At 49.0% G+C, this 27,648-nt stretch overlaps 1 protein-coding gene across 4 annotated transcripts in view; it reads left to right on the top strand.

Moving 5' to 3' along the window:
• Positions 1-250: 250 nt before the first annotated feature.
• The window catches only part of LOC144610744 (PDZ domain-containing protein GIPC1-like), a 69,924-nt gene continuing 42,526 nt past the window's right edge, over positions 251-27,648 (top strand). For all 4 annotated transcript variants that reach the window (XR_013549449.1, XM_078429685.1, XM_078429683.1 and 1 more), the window contains exons 1-5: positions 251-697; positions 11,073-11,258; positions 17,611-17,791; positions 23,742-23,854; positions 25,234-25,315. Coding sequence is in view for 3 of the 4 variants with exons in the window: in XM_078429685.1 (XP_078285811.1) it covers positions 335-697; positions 11,073-11,258; positions 17,611-17,791; positions 23,742-23,854; positions 25,234-25,315 (925 nt within the window). In the remaining variant the exon portion in view is untranslated. The remainder of the gene's footprint in view (positions 698-11,072; positions 11,259-17,610; positions 17,792-23,741; positions 23,855-25,233; positions 25,316-27,648) is intronic.

The raw sequence follows: 27,648 nt of genomic DNA on the forward strand, positions 1-27,648 counted from the left end.
GGTAGACGGTGGGCGGGGCGGTAGACGGTGGGCGGGGCGGTAGACGGTGGGCGGGGCGGTAGACGGTGGGCGGGGCGGTAGACGGTGGGCGGAGCGGGGGCGGGCCGGGGGCGGGAGGCGGCGGTTGGCCGGGCCGGTAGGCGGGGCCGATGGGCGGGACGGAGGCGGAGTGGTGGGCGGGGCCGGTAGGCGGGGCCGGTAGGCGGGGCCGATGGGCGGGGCGGGGCGGGGGACGGAGCGGTGGGCGGGGCGTGAGGTGGCGGTTGGCCGGGCCCTGCCCAGGCCGCGGAGAGGAGCCGGCCGGCGGGCAGGGGGTGGAGTAGTTGCCGAGGCCATGCCACTGAGCCGCTGGAGGAAGGCCGCCCCGCTGATGGAGCACGACGAGACGGCGGCCGTGGCGGCGGAGGCCCGGGAGCGCTGGCTGGAGGCGGAGAGGTCGCGGACGGCGGCGGTCCCGGCCCCAGCGGGCGGTGAGGGGGTCCCGGCCCCAGCGGGCGGTGAGGGGGCCCCGGGCCCGGGTGTGGGGGCGCCGGCGGGAGGCGCTGCTCTGGCCCCGGGACCCCGGCCCTTGCGGCCGCGCCTCGCCTTCCACACGCAGCTGGCCCACGGCAGCGCCACCGGCCGCGTGGAGGGATTCTCCAACGTCAGGGAGCTGTACAGTAGGCTGGCCGAGGCCTTCCACATCACCCCCGCTGAGGTGAGGGGGGGGGGGAGGTGAGGCCTGAGGGGGGGGGGGGGGGGGGAGTGAGGGGGATGGAGAGGCCTTCCGCATCAGCCCCTCCGAGGTGAGGGGGGGAGAGAGGAGGGGGGGAGAGGCGTTCCGCTTCAGCCCCTCTGGGCGAGGGGAGGGTGAGGGATGGAGGGGGGGGGGGTGGAGGGAGAGGGGGTGGAGGGGAGGGAGAGGAGGGGATGGAGAGGGAGAGGGAGATAAGGAGGGAGAGGGGGGATAAGGAGGGAGAAGTGGAGGGAGAGAGCGGGTGGAGGGCTTCACCAACGTCAGGGAGCTGTACAGCAAGCTGGTCGAGGCCTTCCTCCTCAGCCCCTCCGAGGAGAGGGAGGGAGAGGGGATGGAGGGAGGGAGAGGGGGGGAGGGAGAGGGGATGGAGGGAGGGAGAGGGGGGGAGGGAGAGGGGATGGTGGGGGGAGGGAGAGGGGATGGAGAGGTGATGGAGAGGTGGAGGGAGAGGGGGGGGTGGTTGGAGAGGCCTTCCGCCTCAGCCCCTCCGAGGTGAGGGAGGGGGAGAATGTAGATGGAGGGAGGGGTGGAGGTATGGAGAAGTGGAGGGAGAGAGGGAGAGAGGGAGGTGGAGAGGGCGGGTGGAGGGCTTCACCGACGGCAGGGAGCTGTACAGTAAGCTGGGGCAGGCGTTCCGCATCAGCCCGTCCGCGGTGAGGGGAGAGAGAGGGAGAAAGGAAAGAGAGTGGAGAGGGTGAGAGATGGGTATGGAGAGGTGGAGGGAGGGAGAGGAGGGGGTGGAGGGATGGAGAGGTGGAGGGAGAGGGGGGGCATAGGGAGACGGGGATGGAGGGGTGGAGGGCGGAGAGGGAGATGGAAAGAGGGGAGGAGAAGAGAGGGGGAAGGGGAGGGAGTGATTATGAGGAGAGAGGGAAGGGAGGGGGAGAGGGCTTGTGGGGACAGAGCGAGGGTAGATGGCAGGATAGAGGGGATGGTGAGGGAGGGAGTTGGGGTGAGGTGGAGGGAAGGGTGAGAGAGTGAAGGAGATTGAATCCCCTCGGGAATATCCCCATCAAACCCCAGTGAGCAGATAGAGGGGAGTAGACAGGGGAAGGGAGGGAGAGGCGGGGACGGGAGGGCTTGTGTTGAGGGAGGGATTTTGTGTCAGGTACATCCACGAGGGGAGGAGAGTGGATCCCATCTAGGGTTGAGGGGGGAGAGAAGGGAGGGGTGGTCCCCAGACCTATCATTGGCGAGGCTTGGGACTCTTAATGTTGGGGAAGGTGACACAATGGATGAGGATATCATGCCGTGTGCTGTCTTAAGCGTAGGTAGGTTCTATGATCCCTTTAATGTCCGAACATATATTGAACAGAAGATAGTCACAAAATGATGGAGTAACCTTGCGCGTCAGGCAGCATCAGGACCCACTGAGTTACTCCCGCATTTTGTGTCCCTTCTATCTTTGGTGTAAACCAGGACCAGCAATTCCTTCCTACCAAATATATACAATACAATACAATATATCTTTATTGTCATTGTACAGGGGTACAACGAGATTGGGAATGCGCCTTCCATACGATGCAATAAATTAATTAGCTAGTCAGTATTAATTTAGACAACCCAATGAAACAAATTGGAACAGTTTTAAAACAGAATAAAGTGCAAGTAGATCTGTGCCGGTTCACTGCGATGTGACCATCTGGCTCAGCAGGACCGGTTCATAGCAGTTATGGCCCTGGGGATGAAACTGTTCCTGAGTCTGGAGGTGCGGGTGTAGAAGGCCTTGTAGCATCTGCCCGGTGGTAGAAGTTCGAACAGATTGTTGCAGGGGTGTGAAGAGTCTTTGTGGATGCTGCTGGCTTTTCTGAGGCATCGTGTATTGTAGATGTCCTCCAAGCTTGTATATTAGTCTAGAATATGCTCAACAACTGAGTGTCCACAGCCTCCTAATGTGGAGAATGCCAAAGATTTGCAACCCTCTGGAAAGAATTTCTCTTCACTAAAGGCTGGCACAACAAGCCTGACTCTCGGTCATTGTTCTTGCCTCACCAAGCAGGGGAAACGGTCACTAGGCAACTGCTCTGCAGGGGGAAGGGTTTGTCCAGAGGCATGGCATCATAGTTGGCGTCATCAGTGAGATTGGAAAGATTGCCCTTTTGTTTGCATTGGGTTGGCGTGAGATGTAACCTCAAACCGCCATGCCGGGGCTGTGTACTTAAAGGGGGCATTCACCCTGAAGTGTGGGCAGCACTCACCTGCTTTCTGCGTGTGTGAGGAAAGACGGAGGAATACTCTGGGAGCAATGGGCATAAACAATGTTTTCACCATGGACATCATTTCTCCTTCAGTGTGGAGGGTCTCGACTCGAAACGTCACCTATTCCACCCGACCTATGTCCAAGACCTTCGTCTCTTCAATGGCTTCCGTTTTCCAGGCCCCTACTCCCTCATCTTTACTATGGATGTTCAGTCACACTACACCTCCATCCCCCACCAGGAAGGCCTTAAAGCCCTCTGTTTACTCCAGCCTTTTGTGTCTATCTTCGGTGTAAACCAGCATCTGCAGTTCCCTCCTACACCTGTTCTTTTTCTCCAGAGATGCTGCCTGGCCCGCTGAGTTTCTCCAGTAGTTTGTGTCTGCAGTCATTTCTCCCACTGGTTTCCAGCTCCATGTTGAAGCGTGGAAGAGCTGTGAGTCACAGGTGCAAGTGAGATGTGTTGATCTTCTAGCACGTGAGCGCGTAAAACTGCAGCTTGTGCACCTCCAGGGAGCATGGAGCACAACAACAGCACACGGCACCAACACTGCCAGCTCCAATAGATTGGACACGAAGCTAATCACGTGGACATTTCCCTCTCTGGGTGCACTATTGTGATCTGCACCTTCCAAATGGTTCCTTAATTAAAAATGATTGAAAACACAGTTTAAATGCAAGTTGTTGATCTAATGTGACAAAAATGTGAACACTCCCCGGTCGGTCCACATGAGTACTGACCTCCCCAAATATCGAAGGGATCTACAGGAGTCACTGCCTCAAAAAGGCAGCCAGCATCATCAGAGACCCACACCACCCTGGCCACACTTTCATTTCACTCCTGCCATCAGGAAGAAGGTGCAGGAGCCTGAAAACTGTCTCGCCCAGGTTCACAAACACCCTCCTCCCAATAACCATCAGGCTATTGAACACTATGAAATCCAACTAAACTCTGAATGCCTGGATTGTGCTAGGGACTTTGGGCTTTGGTTTGTTTTTGCACGACATTAGGTTTTTTAATTTCAGTTCAGTTTAATTTATTGTCAATGTGTACCGAGGTACATTGGGTGGTGCAGCGGTAGAGTAGCTGCCTCACAACGCTTGCAGTGCCAGAGACCCAGGTTTGATCCTGACTACGGGTGAGTTTGTAAGCTTTCCCCATGACTGCATGGGTTTTCTCCGAGATCTTAGGTTTCCTCCCACATTCGAAAGACGTACAGATTTATAGGTTAATTGGCTTGGTATAAGTGTAAATTGTCCCTCGGTGTATGTAGGATAGCGTTTATGTGCAGGGATCGCTGGTCGGTGTGGACTCGGTGGGCCGAAGGGCCTGTTTCCGCGCTGTATCTCTAAACTACAGTGAAAAGCTTTTGTTGCGTGCTAACCAGTCAGCGGAAAGACAATACATGATCACAATCGAGCCATTTACAGTGTATAGATACACGATAAGGGAATGACGTTTAGTGCAAGGTAAAGCCAGTAAAGTCCGATCACAGATAGTCTGAGGGTCACCAATGAGGTGGATAGTAGTTCAGCACTGCTCTCTGGTTGTGATAGGCTGATTCAGTTGCTTGAATACAAATGGGAAGAAACTGTCCCTGAATCTGGAAGTGTGTGTATTGAACTTTTTGTTTGTTTTGTTTCTTATATTATCTATTGAGTACGGTGTTTATGAATCTGTTGTGCCTCTGCTGCAAGTAAGAATTTAATCGTTCCATTTTCGGGACATAAGACAATGAAACACTCTTGACTCTCTTGAGTAATCTATATATTAAAACTCTCGTTTGTTATCTTGCTTGTGACTGAACCTCAGCCAAAATGGTACACGATAGCACGACAATTTTAGGCCCACCTTACTCACCATTGTCACTTTAGTGATAATGCAAGTACTTTTATTGAAATCAATAGACAATAGACAATAGGTGCAGGAGTAGGCCATTCAGCACTTCGAGCCAGCACCGCCATTCAATGCGATCATGGCTGATCACTCTCAATCAGTACCCCGTTCCTGCCTTCTCCCCATACCCCCTCACTCCGCTATCCTTAAGAGCTCTATCCAGCTCTCTCTTGAAACCATCCAACGAACTGGCCTCCACTGCCTTCTGAGGCAGAGAATTCCACACCTTCACCACTCTCTGACTGAAAAAGTTCTTCCTCATCTCTGTTCTAAATGGCCTACCCCTTATTCTTAAACTGTGGCCCCTTGTTCTGGACTCCCCCAACATTGGGAACATGTTTCCTGCCTCTAATGTGTCCAATCCCCTAATTATCTTATATGTTTCAATAAGATCCCCCCTCATCCTTCTAAATTCCAGTGTATACAAGCCCGATCGCTCCAGCCTTTCAACATACGACAGTCCTGCCATTCCGGGAATTAACCTAGTGAACCTACGCTGCACGCCCTCCATAGCAAGAATATCCTTCCTCAAATTTGGAGACCAAAACTGCACACAGTACTCCAGGTGCGGTCTCACCAGGGCCCGGTACAACTGTAGAAGGACCTCTTTGCTCCTATACTCAACTCCTCTTGTTACGAAGGCCAACATTCCATTGGCTTTCTTCACTGCCTGCTGTACCTGCATGCTTCCTTTCATTGACTGATGCACTAGGACACCCAGATCTCGTTGAACTCCCCCTCCTCCTAACTTGACACCATTCAGATAATAATCTGCCTTTCTATTCTTACTTCCAAAGTGAATAACCTCACACTTATCTACATTAAACTGCATCTGCCATGTATCCGCCCACTCACACAACCTGTCCAAGTCACCCTGCAGCCTTATTGCATCTTCCTCACAATTCACACTACCCCCCAGCTTAGTATCATCTGCAAATTTGCTAATGGTACTTTTAATCCCTTCGTCTAAGTCATTAATGTATATCGTAAATAGCTGGGGTCCCAGCACCGAACCTTGCGGTACCCCACTGGTCACTGCCTGCCATTCCGAAAGGGACCCATTTATCCCCACTCTTTGCTTTCTGTCTGTCAACCAATTTTCTATCCATGTCAGTACCCTACCCCCAATACCATGTGCCCTAATTTTGCCCACTAATCTCCTATGTGGGACCTTGTCGAAGGCTTTCTGAAAGTCGAGGTACACCACATCCACTGACTCTCCCCTGTCAATTTTCCTAGTTATATCCTCGGTGTTATATTTTTAAAGTTATTCACATTTTAAAGTTTAAAAGGAGGGGAAGGGAGGAGGGAGTGGGGGAGAGGGAGGGGGGGGGGGGGGGGAGGGAGGACAGGGTGCTGCACCAATGCAGGAGGGGTTTGGGCCCAACGGGTCCACTTTGTCTAGTGTCCTGATAGAATTTAATGCTGGAATATTAGGGCAGAACAGAAGATGATAAAGAGTACAGTGGAGGGATGGGGACTAGAGAGCTATGAAATCAGCACTGATGAAATCAGTTGGAGCAAACAAGATACCAGAAGCAGAAATCTTGAGAGTGTCGAGGTAGAGTTGTTACTTGTTAATAACGTAGTTTTAAAATTTTCTTTCCAAGAAGTTTTGCAAAAACGCAGTCTGAAGAAGGGTCTCGACCCGAAACATCACCTATTCCTTTTCTCCAGAGATGCTGCCTGACCCGCTGAGTTACTGCAGCTTTTTGTTGTCTGTCTTCAGTGAGCCAGTTTGCAGGGCTGCTGTCTAACGCTGGTCTGCAGCTGCTGTACCAAGGCACTGGGTGGCTTTTCAGGAATACTGCAGGGTAGGTTTAACTCCCCGGGGAGGGATGTTAAAGATGTGCACAAACAGCAGTGAATTGTGGTGGAGTTTGCGACTGACAACAGAACAATTGTTCTCCTTGCCTCCTTGTGTAGTGGGAAGCTCAGTGGTGTTGCTTGACACGACCACAACCAGCGAGCAGTCCTGAACGACCATCTATCCCATTGCAGACCCTCAGACTATCTTTGATTAGACTTTCCTGGCTATATCTTGCACTAAACATTTTTCATGTTATTCCCTTTATCATGTACAGCGATGAGCCAAAACATTATGACCACCTGCCTAATATGCTGTTGGTCCTCCGTGTGCAGCCCCAGTCGCAGCAGGGTGCGATGCACTGTGTATTGTGACACATTCTTCCCGTGACCACCATTAAAATTTTCTGTTACTTGTGCCAGAGTTGACCTTGTGTCGGTTCGGACCAGGTGGGATAGCCTACGTTGCCCTCGCGCATCGATGAGCCTTGGGCGCCCAACACACTGTCGCCGGTTTGTGGTTTGTCCCTCCTCGGACCACTGTCAGTAGGTACTCACCACTGCTGACCGGGAGCACCCCACAAGCCTTGCCGTTTCAGAGATGCTCTGACCCAGTCGTCTGGCCATAACAATTTGGCCCTTGTCAAAGTCGCTCAGGTCTTTACTCCTGCCCATTTCTACTGCATCCAACACATCAACTTCAAGAACTGACCGTTCACTTGCTGCCAAATATATCCCATCCCTTGACAGGTGCCATTGTAACAAGATAATCAATGTTATTCACTTCGCCTGTCAGTGGTCATAATGTTTTGGCTGATCAGTGTATCTGTACACTGTGATGGCTCGCTTGTAATCATGTATTGTATTTCCACTGACTGGTTGGTACACAACAAAAGCATTTCACTGTACCTCGGTACATGTGACAATAAACTAAACTCAACCGGCTAGCTGTGTGTTGGGGGGGGGGGGGGGGGAAGGGTTGTGCGTGGGGAATGGGGAATTGATCCCTAGTCCTCTCTCCCCACCTGTCCCCAACCAAAGTCCTACCTTGTTCTACCATTTGGTCATCTGCCCTGTTATTCCAGCATTAAATTCTATCAGGCCAGTTCTCCACATCACAACTTGCATTTAAATATCATTTTCAATCTGCACTGTGGACGGAAGAAAGAAAAACCTGAAAGCACGTTGTACTATACGCAAGCATAATCAAGCTATAGATACGTACAATGGGTGACGCAAAGAGAAATAAACCAGAGATTTGAATACAGTGTTACTGTATTATAGCGTTAGCTGGTGTTCCTCAACTTACAATACAATACAATACAATATATCTTTATTGTCATTGTACAGGGGTACAACGAGATTGGGAATGCGCCTCCCATACGATGCAATAAACTAATTAGCTAGTCAGTATTAATTTAAACAACCCAATGAAACAAATTAGAACAGTTTTAAAACAGAATAAAGTGCAAGTAGATCTGTGCCGGTTCATTGTGCGATGTGACCATCCGGCTCAACAGGACCGGTTCATAGCAGCTATGGTCCTGGGGATGAAGCTGTTCCTGAGTCTGGAGGTGTGGGCGTAGAAGGCCTTGTATCGTCTGCCCGATGGTAGAAGTTTGAACAGACTGTTGCAGGGGTGTGAGGAGTCTTTGTGGATGCTGGTGGCTTTTCTGAGTTACGGAGATAAGGTCTAAAGTCCACAATGTGAGACCCTTCAGTAGTCTTGTAACAGCAGGAAAGAAGCTGTTCCTGAATCTGGTGGTATGTGCTTTCAATAGGGAGGGAGATGACCGTTGTGAGAAATGTGTTTGATCATGTTAGCTGTTCATCTGAGGCAGTGAAATGTAGCTAGCTGGTCAATGTGGAGAGGCTGGTCCTAGTGATGGGCTGGGCTACATCCACAACTCTGTGCAATCTCTTGCATTCTTGAGCAGAGCTATTGTTAAATCAAGCTGTGATGCATCCCGATAGAATGTTTTCCATGGGGCGTCTGTTAAAGTAAAAGTAATTGGGGACGTGCATTAGTCTTCTGAGGATGTAGAGGCGTTGATGTGTTGCTTCTGCTGTGGCTTCTATATGGTTGGTCCCGAACAGCGATAGTGATGTTTGTGCCAAAGAACTTCAAACTCGTGGCCTTCTCAACTTTGGTGCCGTCAATGTTGATTGGGGCTTGTCCTCCACTTTGCTTTCTGAAGAGAATAACCAGCTCCTCCATCTTGCTGACATTGAGGGAGAGGTTGTTGTCTTGACAACATGTCTGAAGATGGGTCTCGGCCTGAAAGGTCGCCTATCCACGTTCTCCACAGATGCTGCCTGCCCCGCTGAGTTACTCCAGCACTTTGTGTCCTTTTTCTAACATCCTTTGTTTGAAGAAATGCATCCTGACACATTTCCAGAAGACATTCAGCTCAGATGTTAAGGTTCTTGGCTCCACCATCCACCTCGACTCTCTCCCTTGCCACCTCTCGCCTTCCAACATCAAATGCACTGCGTTCCAAGTGTAGTGTAAAAGAATTGGCTATGCAATACAGCAAACCAATGTTTCATTCTCTCAAGCTGCTAAGTTGACATGAAGTTGGACAGTTTGCATCTCCGATGTGCAATGGCTTTGTGTTTACCATTGTTCATGTGCTGGGACTATCGGCTTGGCTCAGTTTCCTGGGCTTAGCCTGTTATTGCAGCTGATCGGAAGAGTGCTGCTGCACTTTCTGGGTGGGTCTGCTCTCTTGCAAAGGAAATTATTGGGATTTTTATCTGTCATGAAATTTGAGAGAAAAGTTGGCTCTATGGAGCTGAGTCCCAATCTGTTAGTACAAGCTTATGGGGCTCAGTTGCTTCAACTGCTCCAGGTTTGGAAGTTACATTTTTACATCGATATTGGTATATTATTGTAGAAACGAAGAACTGCAGATGCTTGTATACACTGGAATTTAGAAGGATGAGAGGAGATCTTATCGAAACGTATAAGATTATTAAGGGGTTGAACACGTTAGAGGCAGGAAACATGTTCCCAATGTTGGGGGAGTCCAGAACAAGGGGCCACAGTTTAAGAATAAGGGGTGGGCCATTTAGAACTGAGACGAGGAAAAACTTTTTCAGTCAGAGAGTTGTGAATCTGTGGAATTCTCTGCCTCAGAAGGCAGTGGAGGCCAATTCTCTGAATGCATTCAAGAGAGAGCTAGATAGAGCTCTTAAGGATAGCGGAGTCAGGGGGTATGGGGAGAAGGCAGGAACGGGGTACTGATTGAGAATGATCAGCCATGATCGCATTGAATGGTGGTGCTGGCTCGAAGGGCTGAATGGCCTCCTCCTGCACCTGTTGTCTATTGATGCTGGTTTATACCAAAGATAGACACACAGTGCTGGAGTAACTCAGCGGGTCAGGCAGCATCTGTGGAGAATAAGGATGGGTGACGTTTCGGGTTGGACTCTGAAGAAGGGTCATGACCCAAAACGTCACCCATCCTCTTAATTACCTTCCATCACAGTGAGAATGTGGAATCCGCTGTGGTGGATGTTTATGTCAAATTTTATTTTAAGTGGCTGCGTGTCTTGTTGTTTTTTACTTAGTATGGCTGTATGGTAACTCAAATGTCACTGTACCTTAATTGGTACATGTGACAATAAATTGAATCTTGAAACTTCTCCAAAGATGCTGCCTGATCCGCTGAGTTACTCTGGCACTTTGTGTCTTATCTTATTATTGTTCACGAAATGCTGGAGTAACTCAGCAGGTCAGGCAGCATCTCAGGAGAGAAGGAATGGGTGACGTTTCGGGTCGAGACCCGAAACGTCACCCATTCCTTCTCTCCTGAGATGCTGCCTGATCTGCTGAGTTACTCCAGCATTTTGTGAAATAAATACCTTCGATTTGTACCAGCATCTGCAGTTATTTTCTTTCACTTCTTATTATTGTTCGAAGTCCTGACATACAGTGAAAAACATTATTTTGTGTGCTATCCAGGCAAATCTAGACAAAAGCCAGTCCAGTTTTGTTCTGGCCTTCTCTATCTTTCAGTCTGAAGAAGGATTCTGACCCAAAACGTCATGTAGTCCTTTTCTCCAGATATGCTATCTGACCCGCTGAGTTACTGCCAACATTTTGGGCCTGTTCCAAAGCTGCATGACTCTGTGCAAGATAATCGTTGTTTAAATGCAGTATAAATTCAGTTGAGCATTTATTAAAAATGTCTTCAGATGATGAGATTTAAATTATATTACCAGAAGGTCATCAAATTGAATAATGGATACCATTAGTAGAAACTGAGTGAAATGAGGGAGAGCTGAAGGGTCAGATATCAGGTTTAGATGAAGATGGGCCAGGGGTGACCCGGACTGGATTAGGAACTAAATAATTAGCTGCAATTGTTTTCCTTTTGCGAGCAAAATGTTGTTTGAATTGAGCGTCTATGTATTTCTCTGCTTATCCATAGATCATATTTTGCACTCTGAACACACATAAAGTGGACATGGACAAACTGCTGGGCGGTCAGATCGGCCTGGAGGATTTCATCTTTGCCCACGTCAAAGGGCAAAAGAAAGAAGTGGAGATCTTTAAATCGGAAGAAGCTTTGGGACTGACCATCACTGACAATGGTGCGGGCTATGCATTCATAAAGGTGAGTCCAGGTGTGAGCGAACCAACCTCTTCCATCGACTCCGTGAATACCTCACGCAGGGCCAGCAGCATAGCAAGGATGAGTCACTCCCCGGTCACTCCCTCTTCTCCCAACGGGCAAGAGGTACAGAAGTGTGAAAGCACACACCTCCAGATTCATGGACGGTTTCTTCCCAGTCTGAAGAAGGGTCTCGACACGAAATGTCACCCATTCCTTCTCTCCCGAGATGCTGCCTGACCCGCTGAATTACTCCAGCATTTTGTGTCTACCTGTTCACACTCCTCCCATGTTATCCCACTTTACCATTCAGTCCCTGCATATTAAAGGAACATTTTATAGGTGCCAATTAACCTGCAAAACTGCCAGTGTTTGGGACGTAGGAGGAAACCGGAGCACCCAATAGACAATAAACAATAGGTGCAGGAGTAGGCCATTCGGCCCTTTGAACCAGCACCACCATTCAATGTGATCATGGCTGATCATTCTCAATCAGTACCCCGTTCCTGCCTTCTCCCCATACCCCCTGACTCCGCTATCCTTAAGAGCTCTATCTAGCTCTCTCTTGAATGCATTCAGAGACTTGGTCTCCACTGCCTTCTGAGGCAGTGAATTCCACAGATTTACAACTCTGACTGAAAAAGTTTTTCCTCATCTCCGTTCTAAATGGCCTACCCCTTATTCTTAAACTGTGGCCCCTGGTTTTGGACTCCCCCAACATTGGGAACATGTTTCCTGCCTTCTCCAACTTTAGATAGTCCCTCTGTCCCTCCCTTCCCCTCCCCTTCCCAGATCTCCTTCTATCTTCCTGTCTCCACCTATATCCTTCCTTTGTCCCGCCCCCCTGACATCAGTCTGAAGAAGGGTCTCGACCCGAAACGTCACCCATTCCTTCTCTCCCGAGATGCTGCCTGACCTGCTGAGTTACTCCAGCATTTTGTGAATAAATCGATTGGGAACATGTTTCCTGCCTCTAACGTGTCCAACCCCTTAATAATCTTATACGTTTCGATAAGATCCCCTCTCATCCTTCTAAATTCCAGTGTGTACAAGCCTAGCCGCTCCAGTCTTTCAACCCGGAGGAAACCCACGCGGTCGCAGGGAGAAACTGAACTCCTCACACACAGTACCCGAGGTCTGGATCGATCCCGGGTCAATAGACAATAGGTGCAGGAGTAGACCATCCGGCCCTTCGAGCCAGCACCTCCATTCACTGTGATCATGGCTGATCATCCACAATCAGTACCCCGTTCCTGCCTTCTCCCCATATCCCTTGACTCCGCTATCATTAAGAGCTCTATCTAACTCTCTCTTGAAGGCATCCAGGGAATTGGCCTCCACTGCCTTCGGAGACAGAGAGTTCCACAGCTTCACAACTGTCTGAGTGAAAGAGTTTTTCCTCATCTGGCACCGTGAGGCAGCAGCTCTACCAGCTACACCCTGTGTCAGGTCCCATGCGGTTTCACATTGGAATGGAGCCCAGAGAGGAGAATGCAAATGACCGCTCTCCAATTGCAAATTGCTTGTGCCGTGGTCTGGACGTTTCCCTCCCAGTCGGTGTGAGCAGGTGTTTTCACTTTTTTGGAAAGCAGGTTTTATTTTTGGATAGGCCATCTCTAACTACAAACAATGTAAGTCGCAACTGCTAAAGGTTGTGGCCAACAGTCTTCCATTGATTACACTCAGTCAGTGGTGCGCTCTGTATTGGGGTCCCTACTGCAGCTGCCAACGACTATAATGCGACTTCTCACATGTAACAGGAAGTTGGTTGCCTTTATTCACAAAATGCTGGAGTAACTCAGCAGGTCGGGCAGCATCTCGGGAGAGAAGGAATGGGTGACGTTGGTGGATGATATGTTGGATCCGCTGGCTGGTGGGAGGGGGATTCTGTCCTTGTTGCGAGTGGGGGGAGGGGGAGCAAGAGCGGAGCTGCGGGGTGTAGAAGAGACCCTAGTGAGAGCCTCATCTGTAATGGAGGATTATAGTTGGTTGCCTTTATTTGATACAGGAAATATTATTGACACAATCTGGGCACCCAATCTATAAAGTCTTGAGCTGAGGTGGTATTTGTCCTTTGCAATATTTGTACTGTCACCCAACAGACTGGTAGGAATTTTGTGGTTGACACTTTTGGCTTATCTGAGAATTATGCATTTACAGTATTTCTTCTACTCCTTCCACTCTGCCTGTTAATTCTGCCATTAACCTACATACCTGTACGTCTTTGGAGTGTGGGAGGAAACCAAAGATTTCGGGGAGAACGTACAAACTCCGTACAGACGGCGCCCGTAGTCAGGATCGAACCTGAGTCTCCGGCGCTGCATTCGCTGTAAGGCAGCAACTCTACCGCTGCGCCACCGTGCCGCCTGTTTTGCAACATACGAGGAACTTCATTTGCCATACAGTCATAACAATAAAAAGTAACAGAACACACAAAATACATTTTAACATGAACAATAATACTTTATTAGCCAAGTATGTTTTGCAACATACAAGGAACTTCATTTGCCATACAGTCATAACAATAAAAAGCAACAGAGCACACAAAAAAATCAACAGAACACACAAAGAAACATTTTTAAATCATTTAGACAGATGCATGGATAGTACAGCTCTAGAAGGATATGGGCCAAATGCAGGCAGGTGGGACTAGTGTAGATGGGGTGTGCTGGTTGGCATGGGCAAGTTGGGCCGAAGGGCCTGTTTCCAGGCTGTATCACTCTATGATGAGTACTTTGCCATAAGGTAACTGCTGGGAGGAAAAGCGTAGGAGCTGCTGGAGGAACTCTGTGGATCAGACATCATCCATGGAAGGATACGGACAGTTGATGTTTCGTACATCCATCTCCTTCCGCAGATGCTGCCCAACCCACTGACTTTCTCCAGCAACTCTCCTTTTTTAAAATATTGTAGCATATTTCAGCAAATGCAACACCTTGCACATCTTTCTGCAGCGTCAGACCACTTAAAAGTTGCTGCCTCACAGCGCCTGGGACCCGGGTTTGATCCCGATTACGGATGCTATCTGTACGGAGTTTGTACGTTCTCCTCGTGACCTGTGTGGGTTTTCTCCGGGTTTCCTTCCCACACTTGAGAGGAATAGATCGGGTAGATGCACAGAGTCTTTTACCCAGAGTAGGTGAATCGAGGACCAGAGGACATAGGTTCAAGGTGAAGGGGAAAAGATTTAATAGGAATCCGAGGGGTAACTTTTTCACACAGAGGGTGGTGGGTGTATGGAACAAGCTGCCAGAGGAGGTAGTTGAGGCTGAGACTACCCCATCGTTTAAGAAACCGTTGGACAGTTATGGATCAATTACAGGCAAATGGGACTAGGGTAGCTGGGACATTGTTGGCCGGTGTGGGCGAGTTGGGCCGAAGGGCCTGTTTCCACACTCTATGACTCCAAAGATGTACAGGTTTGTTGGTTAATTGGCTTGGTACAATTGTAAATTGTCCCTAGTGTGTGTAGGATAGTGTTAGAGTGCGGGGATTGCTTCACGGAGCGGACTCAGTGGGCCGAAGGGCCTGTTTCTGCACTGTATCTCTAAACTAAACTAATCACTGCTGTCATTTAAAGACTGATGGATGAGAAGCTTGTGCTGGTCGAGCCATCTGTGAAATGTGCCATTTGATAGCTGGTGGATAAGGGGGAACGGAAAGCAGCAACAATAACCTGCTCCATATTTTGACAGCCCTCGGCTGGACGTCCTGTGACAGCAACTGGTATCTTGTTGCTAAGGAGTGGCTGCAAATAAGGTCTCATCCTGCAGACAGCAGTGTGGCACTCCTCCAGTTTGCACTAGGCGCATCTGCCTACAATTTGTGTGTGGCCTGGGACTTGCATTCCTTCCCTTGTCCAATATCCCAGCAGTGATAACCTTGAGATCCACCCAGGTCAGGGTGGCCAGTTGGGCAGGTTTTGAAGACAGACGACAGAAGACAGACAGAAAGACTGGTCTTTCTGGAAAAAGGCTTTGGGGAGTAAACTTACAAAATAAAAAACAAAATCTTAACTGAAAGTAGGTACTTATACCCCAACCCATGGTGCAAGTGACAGCTTTTAATCCTATCACAATTGTGACATAGGCCTGGTGTTGCAGAATAATGGAGGGAACATCAACCTACATTCCTTCCTCTGGCTTCACAATTCACAGCTCTTCAAGGAAGAAGGGTCTCGACCCGAAACGTCACCCATTCCTTCTCACCCGAGATGCTGCCTGACCCGCTGAGTTACTCCAGTATTTTGTGTCTAACTTCACAGCTCTCCAATCTGTTTGTCTCACACTTTTTTTTTACCTCTGGCCTTTGTCCAACCATCTGCTTATCAAAACCTGCCTCGCCTGTGTAAGAAGGAACTGCAGATGCTGGTTTAAACCGCAGATAGAGACAAAATGCTGGAGTAACTCAGCGGGACAGGCAGCATCTCTGGAGAGAAGGAAAGGGGGACGTTTCGGGTCTCGACCCTAAACATCACCCATTCCTTCTCTCCAGAGATGCTGCCTGACCCGCTGTGTTACTCCAGCACTTTGTGTCTACCTTCACTTATTTTAGATTTTTTTTTAGATTTAGAGATACAGCGCGGAAACAGGCCCTTCGGCCCACCGGGTCCGCGCATCCCAGCGATCCCCGCTCATTAACACCATCCTACACACACTAGGGACAATTTTTACATTTGCCCAGCCAATTAACCTACATACCTGTACCTCTTTGGAGAGTGGGAGGAAACCGAAGATCTTGGAGAAAACCCACGCAGGTCACGGGGAGAACGTGCAAACTCCGTACAGACGGCGCCTGTAGTCAGGATCGAACCTGAGTCTCCGGCGCTGCATTCACTGTAAGGCAGCAACTCTACCGCTGCACAATTGTGCGTTGTGCTATCAAATGGCTCAAGTTACCAGCCTCTCCTCCCTTCTAGCTATCTTCTCCCCAGCACATCCGTTCTCATAGGCCTCCGAGGCTGAATTTTCAGTCCGGTGTCTCGGGGCCCCTGTGCGGCCTCGGCGGACCATTCCGGTACTGTTCGGCTCCTCTCCCCTCCCCTCCGGGGCCGTGACATCTGTTGGTCCGGCAAAACGGATGATCCAGAAAGGCTCTGGAACCAAGGGTGAGCGACAATCGGTGGCAGGCCTGCAGTCCCGCACATCGCCACCGGGTAGAGCTGTTGGCCGTGAAATGGGGTTCCTGTAAGAAGCTGGAGTGGTGACACTGCCAGTATTTCCAGCGGCATAGATGGCTACTGATTAATTGGGAAAGGCTGTGTAGTTCAGCTTTACTGGCACATCCGCAGCAGTCCTTTTCAGCCAGGATTCTGGCACACCAGATGCTTCCAGCCTCTTCCAAATCCCTGCTGTGTCATCTTTGATTCTTGGAAATTATGTAGTCACTTCCCGCTACCTAAGCTGAAAAAGTGTTCTTATCCGTGGGCCTTGTTAGCAATCCGATCATGGTATTTTCACCTAGTAAGGTAGGGGGTCCTCGGAAATGGTGGCTCAGGACCACTCTCGAGTTGTCGATAGTTGCTCTCCCACCTGCTTTGCGTCATTTCTCAGTACATCAATTATTTAGAGTCCTTGAGTTCATCCCATTCTTTCTCCAGAACAGTGCAAAGGCAATATCAGGGAACAGTACCCACTGGCACTTTCCCCCGTCATTACGTAATAGTGGCTCTGTGTTTTCTCTTGCTGTTTCACACTGCCGCTCATCTCCATTGTGGTCCTGTGCAGAGCGCAGTGCCGCCATTCTCGTCTTTCAAGAGGTGCGTAACACGCTCCTTCTTCTCGGCAAAGTGACAGAAGCAAAGTGGTCTTCGTAAGTTCGAGGAGCAGAATTAGGCCATTTGGCCCATCAGGTCTACTCTGCCATTCAATCATGGCTGATCTATCTCTCCCTCTCGAAGGTATTTATTCACAAAATGCTGGAGTAACTCAGCAGGTCAGGCAGCATCTCAGGAGAGAAGGGTCTCAGACTGAAGAAGGGTCTCGACCCGAAACGTCACCCATTCCTTCTCTCCTGAGATGCTGCCTGACCTGCTGAGCATTTTGTGAATAAATACCTTCGATTTGTACCAGCGTCTGCAGTTATTGTCATATCTCTCCCTCTCAATCCCATTCTCCTGCCTTCGCTCCATAACCCCTGACACCCGTCCTAATCAAGAACCTGTCAATCTTTGCCTTAAAAATATAACCATTGACTTGGCCTCCACAGCCGTCTGTGGCAATGAATTCCACTGATTCACCACCCTCTGGCTAAAAGGATTCCCCACCCTCTGACTCCATTGTCTTGCGTTTCAGCAGAACAGTGTGGAAACACGACCTTTGCTTTGCCTCCCTAAATACTGTGTTTGAATTGGCAGCGAATCAAGGAAGGCAGCCTCATTGATCGGCTGCAGGTCATCAAGGTGGGGGATCTGATCGAGACGATCAACGGCCAGAATGTCATTGGTTCCCGCCACTTTGAGGTCGCCAAGCTGCTGAAGGGTCTCGTGAAGGGGCAGTTGTTCACTCTGCGGCTCGTGGAGCCCCTGAAGGCTTTCGGTGAGTAAGCCATCCTCGTGTGAAATTAAAAATGTTCTATCTCATTAAGATACTTCCTAAAACCTGCACCTGTGAGCCCCCATTTGGTCACTGATCCCAACATCATAAGTGGAGATGAGCACAAAGTGCTGGAGTAACTCCACAGGTCACGCAGCATATCTGGAGAAAAAGGATGGGTGACGTTTCGGGTCAGAACCCTTCTTTAGAGCGTCTTCAGAAACAAGGAACTGCAGATGCTAGTTTATTGCCAGAGATGGACAAAAAGTGCTGGAGCAACTCAATGGGTCACGTCTGGAGAAAAATGATGGGTGACGTTTCAGATCTGAAGATGGGTCCTGACCCGAAATGTGCACGCATCCTTTTTCTCCAGAGATACTGCCTGACCCGCTGAGTTACTCCAGCACTTTTTGGCCATCTCTCTCTCTTTCCCAGTTCTGACGAAGGGACTCGGTTCCTACAGATGCTGCCTCACCATGGTCCCAGGATGGAGTATCACTATCTTGCGAATGAGTTGGGGAGGAATCTCCTCTCTGGGGGTTGTGGATCTTTGGAAGTTCTACCCCAATCTGGAGAAGGGTCTCGTCCCGAAACGTCACCCATTCCTTCTCTCCAGAGATGCTGCCTGACCCGCTGAGTTACTCCAGCATTTTGTGTCCACCTTTGATTTAAAACCAGCACCTGCAGTTTTTTTTCCCCTACCGCAGTGAGTTGGATTCTGCCATTAAATCACTTCAAACATGAGCGAGATTTTTGGAGTACAGAGAATTGAAGATTACGGGGAGTCGGCAGAAATGTGCGGCTGAGGCGAAGATCCAGATCAGCCTTAACCTTGTGTGTAGGAAGGAACTGCAGGCGCCGGGTTATACTGAAGATAGACACAAAATGCAGCAGATCTGGCAGCAGCATCTCTGGAGGGAAAGGTGATCTCAGACCCCAACCAACAGCTCAGTTCTGACCTGGTATCGGGTCAGAACTGAGCTGTTGGTTGGGGTCTGAGATATAGTCTCGACCCGAAACCACACCTATTCCTTTTCTCTAGATTAATCTTAGCAGCCTCCAGTGTAGCCATGCAGCATACTCCTAATATGTCTGTTTGCAAAGTCATCCCCTTTTAAAAGGGTGGGAGAGGACGAGAGTTACTTATGTCCTAACTCCAATCTGCTGGTCGTTACATTCAGACCCAGTTCGTCGTCTCCTCTCTTCGACTTCATTGAGAGTGGCAGAGCTAGGAACCAATTTCCCCTCCCTCCCCCCAAAATCCATCTAATGCCTTCCTCTTTCACCCCCTTGAAATACCTTGCAAGCCTAACATTCCAGCCTGTGATTCCATCTCCTGCGTTGGTCATGGGCATGCCTTTGAATGCCTCTCCCCGCCCGAGCAGTTTGGCTGACACGAACGCTCCCATCGTGAATTTACTCCACTGTGTTGTCGGTGGAAATCTATCCTCACTCGAGCCTCCCGCAGAAGTTGCTGGATGGAAGTGCACCTTTTGGCTGCCTGTCATCCTGGTAATTGCATTTTAAAGTTCATGAGTTGCCGGAGCAGAATTAGGCCATTCGGCTCATCAAGTCCACTCCGCCATTCAATCATGGCTGATCTATCTCTTCCTCTTAACCCCGTTCTCCTGCCTTCCCCCCATAACCCCTGACACCCGTACTGATCATGAATTTATCGATCTCCACCTTAGATATCCATTGACTTGGCCTTTAGAAGGATGAGAGGAGATCTTATCGAAACGTGTCTGTCTTCGGATCTTCTATTGCAGTTTCCATTCGTACAGGTCCTTGCGAAACGTGTATGGTTATTAAGGGGTTGGACACGTTAGAGGCAGGAAACATGTTCCCAATGTTGGGGGAGTCCAGAACAAGGGGCCACAGTTTAAGAATAAGGGGTAGGCCATTTAGAACTGAGATGAGCAAAAACTTTTTCAGTCAGAGAGTTGTGAATCTGTGGAATTCTATGCCTCAGAAGGCAGTGGAGGCCAATTCTCTGAATGCATTCAAGAGAGAGCTGGATAGAGCTCTTAAGGAATGCGGAGTCAGGGGGTATGGGGAGAAGGCAGGAACAGGGTACTGACTGAGAATGATCAGCCATGATCACATTGAATGGCGGTGCTGGATCGAAGGGCCGAATGGCCTCCTCCTGCACCTATTGTCTATTGTCTATCAAACACTCCTACATTCTGAAACCTGAGATTATCCTGCATCCACTTCACCAAATCATGTAAATGCATCCTCTTTGCATTAGGCTGATCTTACTCCAGATTTGACATCGCTTTTGTTACATGTAATTTTTAAGTGCTACACAATATTTGATTTGACTCATCAATAATATAAAAATTAAATCATATCATTTCAGAAGAAAGAAACTCTACAGATGCTGATTCTTTAAAAAGTTCTCGTTTTAGGGCTTGTTCTTTCTCTATGTCGTACATTTTTTCCCTCCTAAAGTCTGCTTGTCCTCTTAGACTTTAGAGATACAGCGCGGAAACAGGCCCTTCGGCCCACCAAGTCCACGTCAACCAGCGATCCTATCCTGTAACCAGGAGTACACTAACACTATCCTACGCACTAGGGGCACTTTACAATTTTTACCGAAGCCACTTAGCCTACAAACATGTGCATCTTTGGGGTGTGGGAGGAATCCGGAACACCCGGAGAAAACACACGCGGTCACGGAGTACGTACAAACTCTGCGCAGACAGCACCCGTAATCAGGATCGAACCCGGGTCTCCGGCGCTGTAAGGCAGCAACTCTACCGCTATGTACTTTGGTCCCTATTAACTTGCCTAACCACTTGAAATTTGGCCAAATATTTACGCAATTCCCTTTTGAAAGTACATTTTAAACCTGTGGCAATATTCCAGATCATTGTGCCTTGCTGCATTAAAAAACAAATCTGTTGTTTTGGTCTTTTGACAATTTGCCTTCCAAAAAAATGTTGACACGTTTACAAAGGGAATCTAATTTCCGTAGCTCCTTTTGCGCTATCCCAACGTGCTTGACAACCGGTCAACTACTTGAACTGTGGTCATTTGCAACGTAGGATACTTGGCAACCATTTTGTGCACACCAACGGTCTCGCAAACAGTAATATAATATTGACCAGATTCAGATCGGGACTCTTCTTCAGAGTGGTGATCAGTCTAGCTTTAGTATTGAGGCACAGACTGGAAAGGGGAAGGGGGAAGAGGAAAGAGGAGGAACTTTACTCTTGTCAGTAATGCATATGGTAAAAGTTCAGTGGTTTATTTATTGTCACGTGTACACAGGTACAGTGATATGCTTGTTCCAGTCAAAGCATAACGCGAGCACAATGGATCCTCTTCTGGAACAACACACAGAGAGCGGCCACATCCCGGCGCCATCTTGCAAGTTCAAGTCTCTGAAAAATCGTAGAATGTGCAAGATGGCGTCATTCGCGGCAGCTCCCTGTGTGTTGTTCGAGGAAGCTGAAACCACGTGCGACAGGGTTGGCAGTTCCAGAGCACCTTTTACTCCTTTGGAACACGGGTGCTCCCCGGCTCATGATGCTTCGACGCACGATGTTTCGACTTTACGACAGTGCGAAGGGTCAGCGCCCATAGCAAGCCGCCGCTCGCTTCCGGCCACGTGATCGCGTGTATTCAATGCATTTTTGACTTGCGGTATTTTCGGCTTTACGATGGGTTTCTCGGAACGTAACCCCGTTGTAAGTTGAGGAGCACCTGGACTCCAAAGTGCTTCGCAGTGGATGAAGTCTATTTCTGACAATGATCCCTACTGCAGCACGGGTGGACCTGCGTGATTGACACTGTGCCCAACCAGTCTGTGTGTCGTGAACAAAGCTAGGTCTAGGCTGAGAGCAAAGCTAGGTCTAGGCTGAGAACAAAGCTAGGTCTTGGCTGAGAGCTCGTCGTGTATGCCCATCAATCATTACCTTGTTACTGTAAACGCAGCTATTGTTGTGTTTATTTCTGGTCACTAATCTTTAAATGAGATAAATGTGTGTTGGGGCGGTTCTTGGAGGTATTGTTGCAAACTACAGTACAATGAATCCATTATTTATTCACAAAATGCTGGCAGCTTCTTCAGTCTAAAGAAGGGTCTCGACCTGAAACGTTGCCCATTCCTTCTCTCCTGAGATGCTGCCTGACCTGCTGAGTTACTCCAGCATTTTGCAAGGAGGAGAGGGGAGGGGAGAGGGAGAGGGATTACACCCGTCTTTTCATGTTTACTTGGAAATTATTATTAGTCTGCTACTTAAATCCTAATTTGAACCTGAATACTTTTATTCATCAACCCTATCTCTCTACCCTGATATGGTGTTGGTCTCAGCTTAAATTTATTTTTGTCGCTTGTACTGCGATACAACGGAAAAGCTTAAGCCCCTGTCCCACTTAGGCGATTGTTTAGGCGACTACAGGTGACTAGACTGTCACCACACGATCGCCGGGATGTCGCCTGTACGGCCGTGAGTCGTCTCCAAAGAGTCGTAGCGTTTTTCTGGTCGCCGCTGGATTTTGAGATGCTTAAAAATTTTCGCCGACTGTTGGTTTGACGCCAATGATGGTAGCTTGACGTCTCCTGACGTGGGTGCTGCCGTAGGTTGTCGCCAGGTGACGTAGGTTGTCGCCGGTGCTGACTTTGGTGAATTCCATTGGCGACTACCTACGTCAACCGGCGACAGGTACCGGCGTCAAAACTGGAGGAGAAAATGACGTGAATTGTCCTCAGTTGTCATCAGTTGTTGATACAGAGTGCCGAATGTAGTTCTCAGCAATTGTTTTCGACTGAACTCTCACTGACCTGACCTCATATCTCAATGTGAGCTCTGTCAATGTTTAATAACATTACGATGGAGCCCCTCGTAATGTTTTATGTTAAGGGTGCTATAACAACCCAAGTGTGGGAGCTTTTGCCTTATGCATTCCTGTATCAGAAACCAGCGTTTGTATTTGACGGAAACTCCCTTTCCTCAAACCCAAGTATGCTTTTATCAGGGGCATTTAACTGCATTACCTCACAAAATGCTGGAGTAACTCAGCAGGTCAGGCAGCATCTCGGGAGAGAAGGAATGGGTGACGTTTCGGGTCGAGACCCTTCTTCAGACTGATGTCAGGGCGACGGGACAAAGGAAGGATATAGGTGGAGACAGGAAGATAGAGGGAGATCTGGGAAGGAGGAGGGGAAGAGAGGGACAGAGGAACTATCTAAAGTTGGAGAAGTCGATGTTCATACCACTGGGCTGCAAGCTGCCCAGACGAAATATGAGGTGCTGTTCCTCCAATTTCCGGTGGGCCTCACTATGGCACTGGAGGAGGCCCATGACAGAAAGGTCAGACTGGGAATGGGAGGGGGAGTTGAAGTGCTGAGCCACCGGGAGATCAGATTGGCCAACGCGGACCTGATCAGCAAGTGGCTATCGAAAGACATGTTTGTCCACAAGAAAAAACAGTGGAGAGACGGGAAGTGTCGATGAACTGAACTGTCACCTCACGCTTTACTCTCCACGAATGTTGCCTGCTCTGCTTGGAATCCTCTGACCATTTTCCTTTAATATTTTGTCTATATAATCAGTGGGTGCTCAGTCTTTCTGAATTTTGAATGAGGCTCGGGAATGAACTAGTGTGTAGGAAGGAACTGCAGATGCTGGTTTACACCGAAGATAGACACAAAATGCTGGAGTAACTCAGCGGGGCAGGCAGCATCTCTGGAGAAAAGTAATTGGCGACGTTTCGGGTCGAGACTCAGATTTCAGACTCCAGTCTGAAGAAGGGTCTCGACACACAGTATCACTCATTCCTTCTCTCCAGAGATGCTGCCTGAGCCGCTGAGTTACTCCAACATTTTGTGTCTATCTTCGGAACTAGTTTGGTAGTCTTGTGTCCTGGTGTACTCCTGGCTTTATGAACCTTTGAAGGCACCAAACTCTTATCTGATACTGATCACTGTACACATCTCTTACAGACATGATAAGCCAGCGTTCCAAAGTGGGCAAGTCTGCATCAAGTGGGCACATGGGCACTGGAAAAGGCACGCTGCGCCTCAGGGCAAAAGGCGTTGCCACTGTGGAGGAAGAGGTAGGCTGTTTCACGTCGAGTGCCTTGAAACGGCTCGGCACATTTTATTCTGGGGAAGGACTGTGAGGGATTAGTTGAGTTGTAACACGAGTTGCTTTCTTCCCCAACGCGTCCCATTCCTGTTAGGTGTGTAAGAAGGAACTACAGATGCTGGTTTAAACTGAAGATTGAAGAAAGATCTCAACCCGAACGTCACCCATTCCTTTTCTCCAGAGATTCTGCCTGACCCGCTGAGTAACTCCAACATTTTGTATCTACTATTCCTGTTAGAGATGAGCACACTTGACCAGGATGGTGCAAGACTAATTATATTGACACGGACCCAAGCCTCCTGGGCTGGGTCTTGTCCCACAATGTCATCTGTCCATTACCGCCACAGATGCTGCCTGACCTGCTGTGTTTCTCCACCACTGCGTGTCTTGCTCAAGATTTCAGCATCTGCCGTTTCTTCCTGGGAACTGAGATTTTTGATCTCGTTTTGTACACTTCCAAGAAGTGGCCTCGGAGATTTTTGGACCTATTCTGTCTAAATTGCTCTTCTCCAAAACGTATTCTATGTTCATACGAGTATACACCGATCAGCCAAAACATTATGACCAGATGAGCCAAAACATTATGACCACCTGCCTAATGTGCTGTTGGTCCTCCGTGTGCAGCCCCATACACAGCAGGGTGCGATGCACTGTGTATTGTGACACATTCCTTCTGTGACCACCATTAACATTTACTGTGACTTGTGCCACAGTAGACCCAGGTTCGATCCCGACTACGGGCGCTGTCTGTACGGAGTTTGTACGTTCTCCCCATGACCTGCGTGGGTTTTCTCTGAGATCTTCGGTTTCCTCCCATACTCCAAAGACGTACAGGTTTGTAGGTTAATTGGCTTGGTATGAGTGTACAAATTGTCCCTGGTGGGTGTAGAATAGTGTTAATACGCGGGGATCGCTGGTCGCCGCGGACCCACTGGGCTGAAGGGCCTGTTTCCGCGTTGTATATCTAAACTAAACTAAATCTTTACATAGCAAGCTCGTGCTCACAGTGGTGTGATACTGCCCCAATTGTTGCAACAGAGGGTTGGTTGATGAGAGAAATGTGGTTAATATTCATAAGTGATAGGAGAGGAGTTAGGCCATTCGGCCCATCATCTACTCTGCCGTTCAGTCAAGGCTGATCTATTCCTCTTAACCCCATTCTCCTGCCTTCTCCCCATAACCCCTGACACACGTACTAATCTAGAAAACGTGACACCCGTACTAATCAGTGTCAGTTTTCCTCATTACCAGGTGTGTCATTGCATTGTTGATGTGCGTTCCGGGGTCCCTGTTTTTCGATGCTTATTCCAACTTTTATTGCCGCCCACCTTTCCTTTCTGATTCAAGCCATCAGCATTCGAAGAGAAGGCCATTGAGAAAGTGGATGACCTGCTGGAAAGTTACATGGGAATCAGAGATTCAGAACTAGGTGAGTGAAACGTTCCCCTGCCCCAGACAGGTACAAGTAGACAGAGTGCTGGAGTTACCCAGCCGGCCAGGCAGCATCTCTGGAGGACATGGATAGGCGACGTTTCAGGCCTGGCCACTTCGTCCATGTTCTCCAGAGACGCTGCCTGACCCGCTGAGTTACTCCAGCACATTGTGTCTTTTTTGTTGTTGTAAGCCAGCATCTGCAGTTCCTTGTTTCTACAAGGCACATTCAGCATTTTGTTGCGGTCACGGTGGCGCAGCGGTAGAGTTGCTGCCTTACAGCGAACGCAGCGCCGGAGACCTGGGTTCGATCCCAACTACGTGTGCTGTCTGTACGTTCTCTACGTGGTTTTTCTCCGAGATCTTCAGTTTCCTCCCACACTCCAAAGACGTACAGGTTTGTAGGTTAATTGGCTTGGTAAATGTAAAAATTGTCCCTAGTGGGTGTAGGATAGTGTTAATGTGCGGGGATCGCTGGTCGGCGCGGACCCGGTGGGCTGAAGGGGCCCGTTTCCACGCTGTATCTCTAAACTAAACTAGGCACCTTACTAGTTAAATGGCAGACTGCTCCTCTGAGTTAATTACGTTTGCATGGCGATTTATGGCGCACTCATTTTATAGCCATGTGTTTTTTTGCTTTTCCCTTGCTGCCTTTTATCAGCACTCAAAAGAGATGATGAATGTAGCTGCACCTCTAACAATCGCTGTGGATTTTAGGCACTACACTGCAGTTATCCAGTGGCTATTAAGTTACGCTGTTGAGTTTATTTGATTTTACAGCTTCTAGGCCACAAACACCTGTGATTATAGATTGCGCTGAGAGATTTGACAAATGGGCCTGATTTATACCCAATTGAAGTGACAATTGAATGTAATGAGGGAATGTAACAGCTGCAGGCCCTTTGCTCCCTTCAAGTCTGGCAGTGACCACGGTTTGGAATTCTCATCCTTATTTGCACAGAGCGCCATGTCCTTGTTCCTCTCCATGTCCCTTTGATCACATCTATATATTAAAACTCTCGTTTGTTTGTTCCTGAACTACAGCCAAAACTGTACACGATAGTGCGCCAATTTTAGGCCCACCTTACTCACCGTCGTCCCTTTGGTGCTAATGGGAGACGTTTCATTGAAATCGGTGTAAAGTTATTCACATTTTAAAGTTTAAATCTATCTCCTCGGGAGGGAGGGAGGGAGGAAGGGGGGAGGAGGGAGGATGAGGGGGTGGAGTCGGGGGAGGGGGTGGAGGGGAGGAAGGGGTTGAGGGGGGAGGAGAGGGTTATGCGCCAATGCAGGAGAGGTTTGGGCCCAACGAGTCCACTTGGTCTAGTTAGTGTTTAAAATCATGAGAGGAATCGATCGGGTAGATGCACAGAGTCTCTTGCCCAAAGCAGGTGAATCGAGGCCTAGAGGGCATAAATTTAAGGTGAAGGGGAAAAGATTTAATTGAGGAGGTAACTTTTTCACATGAAGGGTGGTGGGTGCATGGAACGAGCTGCCAGAGGAGGTAGTTGAGGCTGGGACTATCCCAACGTTTAATAAACAGTGAGATATAGATAGCTACATGGACAGGACAGGTTTGCAGGGATATGGACCAAATGTGGGCAGGTGGGACTAGTGTAGCTGGGACATGTTGGCCGGTGTGGGCAAGTTGGGCCAGAGGGCCTGTTTCCACTCTGCATCGCTCTGTGAGTTTGACATCCATCCTTGCAATTCTCCAAGACCCATGATCTTCAATCTCCCCGCTTTTAACTTGCCGATTTTCATTTCCCCAGCCCACAATGGGCCAATTGTGGGCTCCACCTTTCCTTGGTCATGTGTTGCCGGCCCTGATTTGTTCTGGCCTTTTCCTACCTCCAATTCCCTCCCTTTTTGCTTTCAGTCTGAAGAAGGGTACCGACACGAAAGTTCACCCACGTTCGAAGCTCTGAATGATTGTTCTGTTCTTCTCTCCCCACCACTCCCCAGTAATTCCGCGAGCATTATGGTCATCTTTCCACTGCAACGCCTTGGGATCTCGGCCAAAACCCCTCCAACCTCAGTTTGTCTTGCGTGCTGTGGCCAATGTTTCAGTGCAGTTAACGTGTGTGGTCGTTGTAAACTCGTGTGTGTTCAGCTGCTCGTTGTATTGGGAATATTCCACCATAAGCTGACTGTTAGTAGTGATAGATGACTGCACAGGGATCCCGCTAATTATTCCACAGCTCCGCAAGCTGCCAAATGTGTAAGATAGATTGTGCAGGAAAGATCTGCAGATGCTGCCTTACACCCAAGACAGACACAAAATGATGGAGTAACTCAGCGGGTCAGGCAGCATCTCTGGAGAATGCCGGG

This window comes from Rhinoraja longicauda, chromosome 37 (genome assembly GCF_053455715.1).
Source record: "Rhinoraja longicauda isolate Sanriku21f chromosome 37, sRhiLon1.1, whole genome shotgun sequence".
NCBI classification, from domain to species: Eukaryota; Metazoa; Chordata; class Chondrichthyes; order Rajiformes; family Arhynchobatidae; genus Rhinoraja; species Rhinoraja longicauda.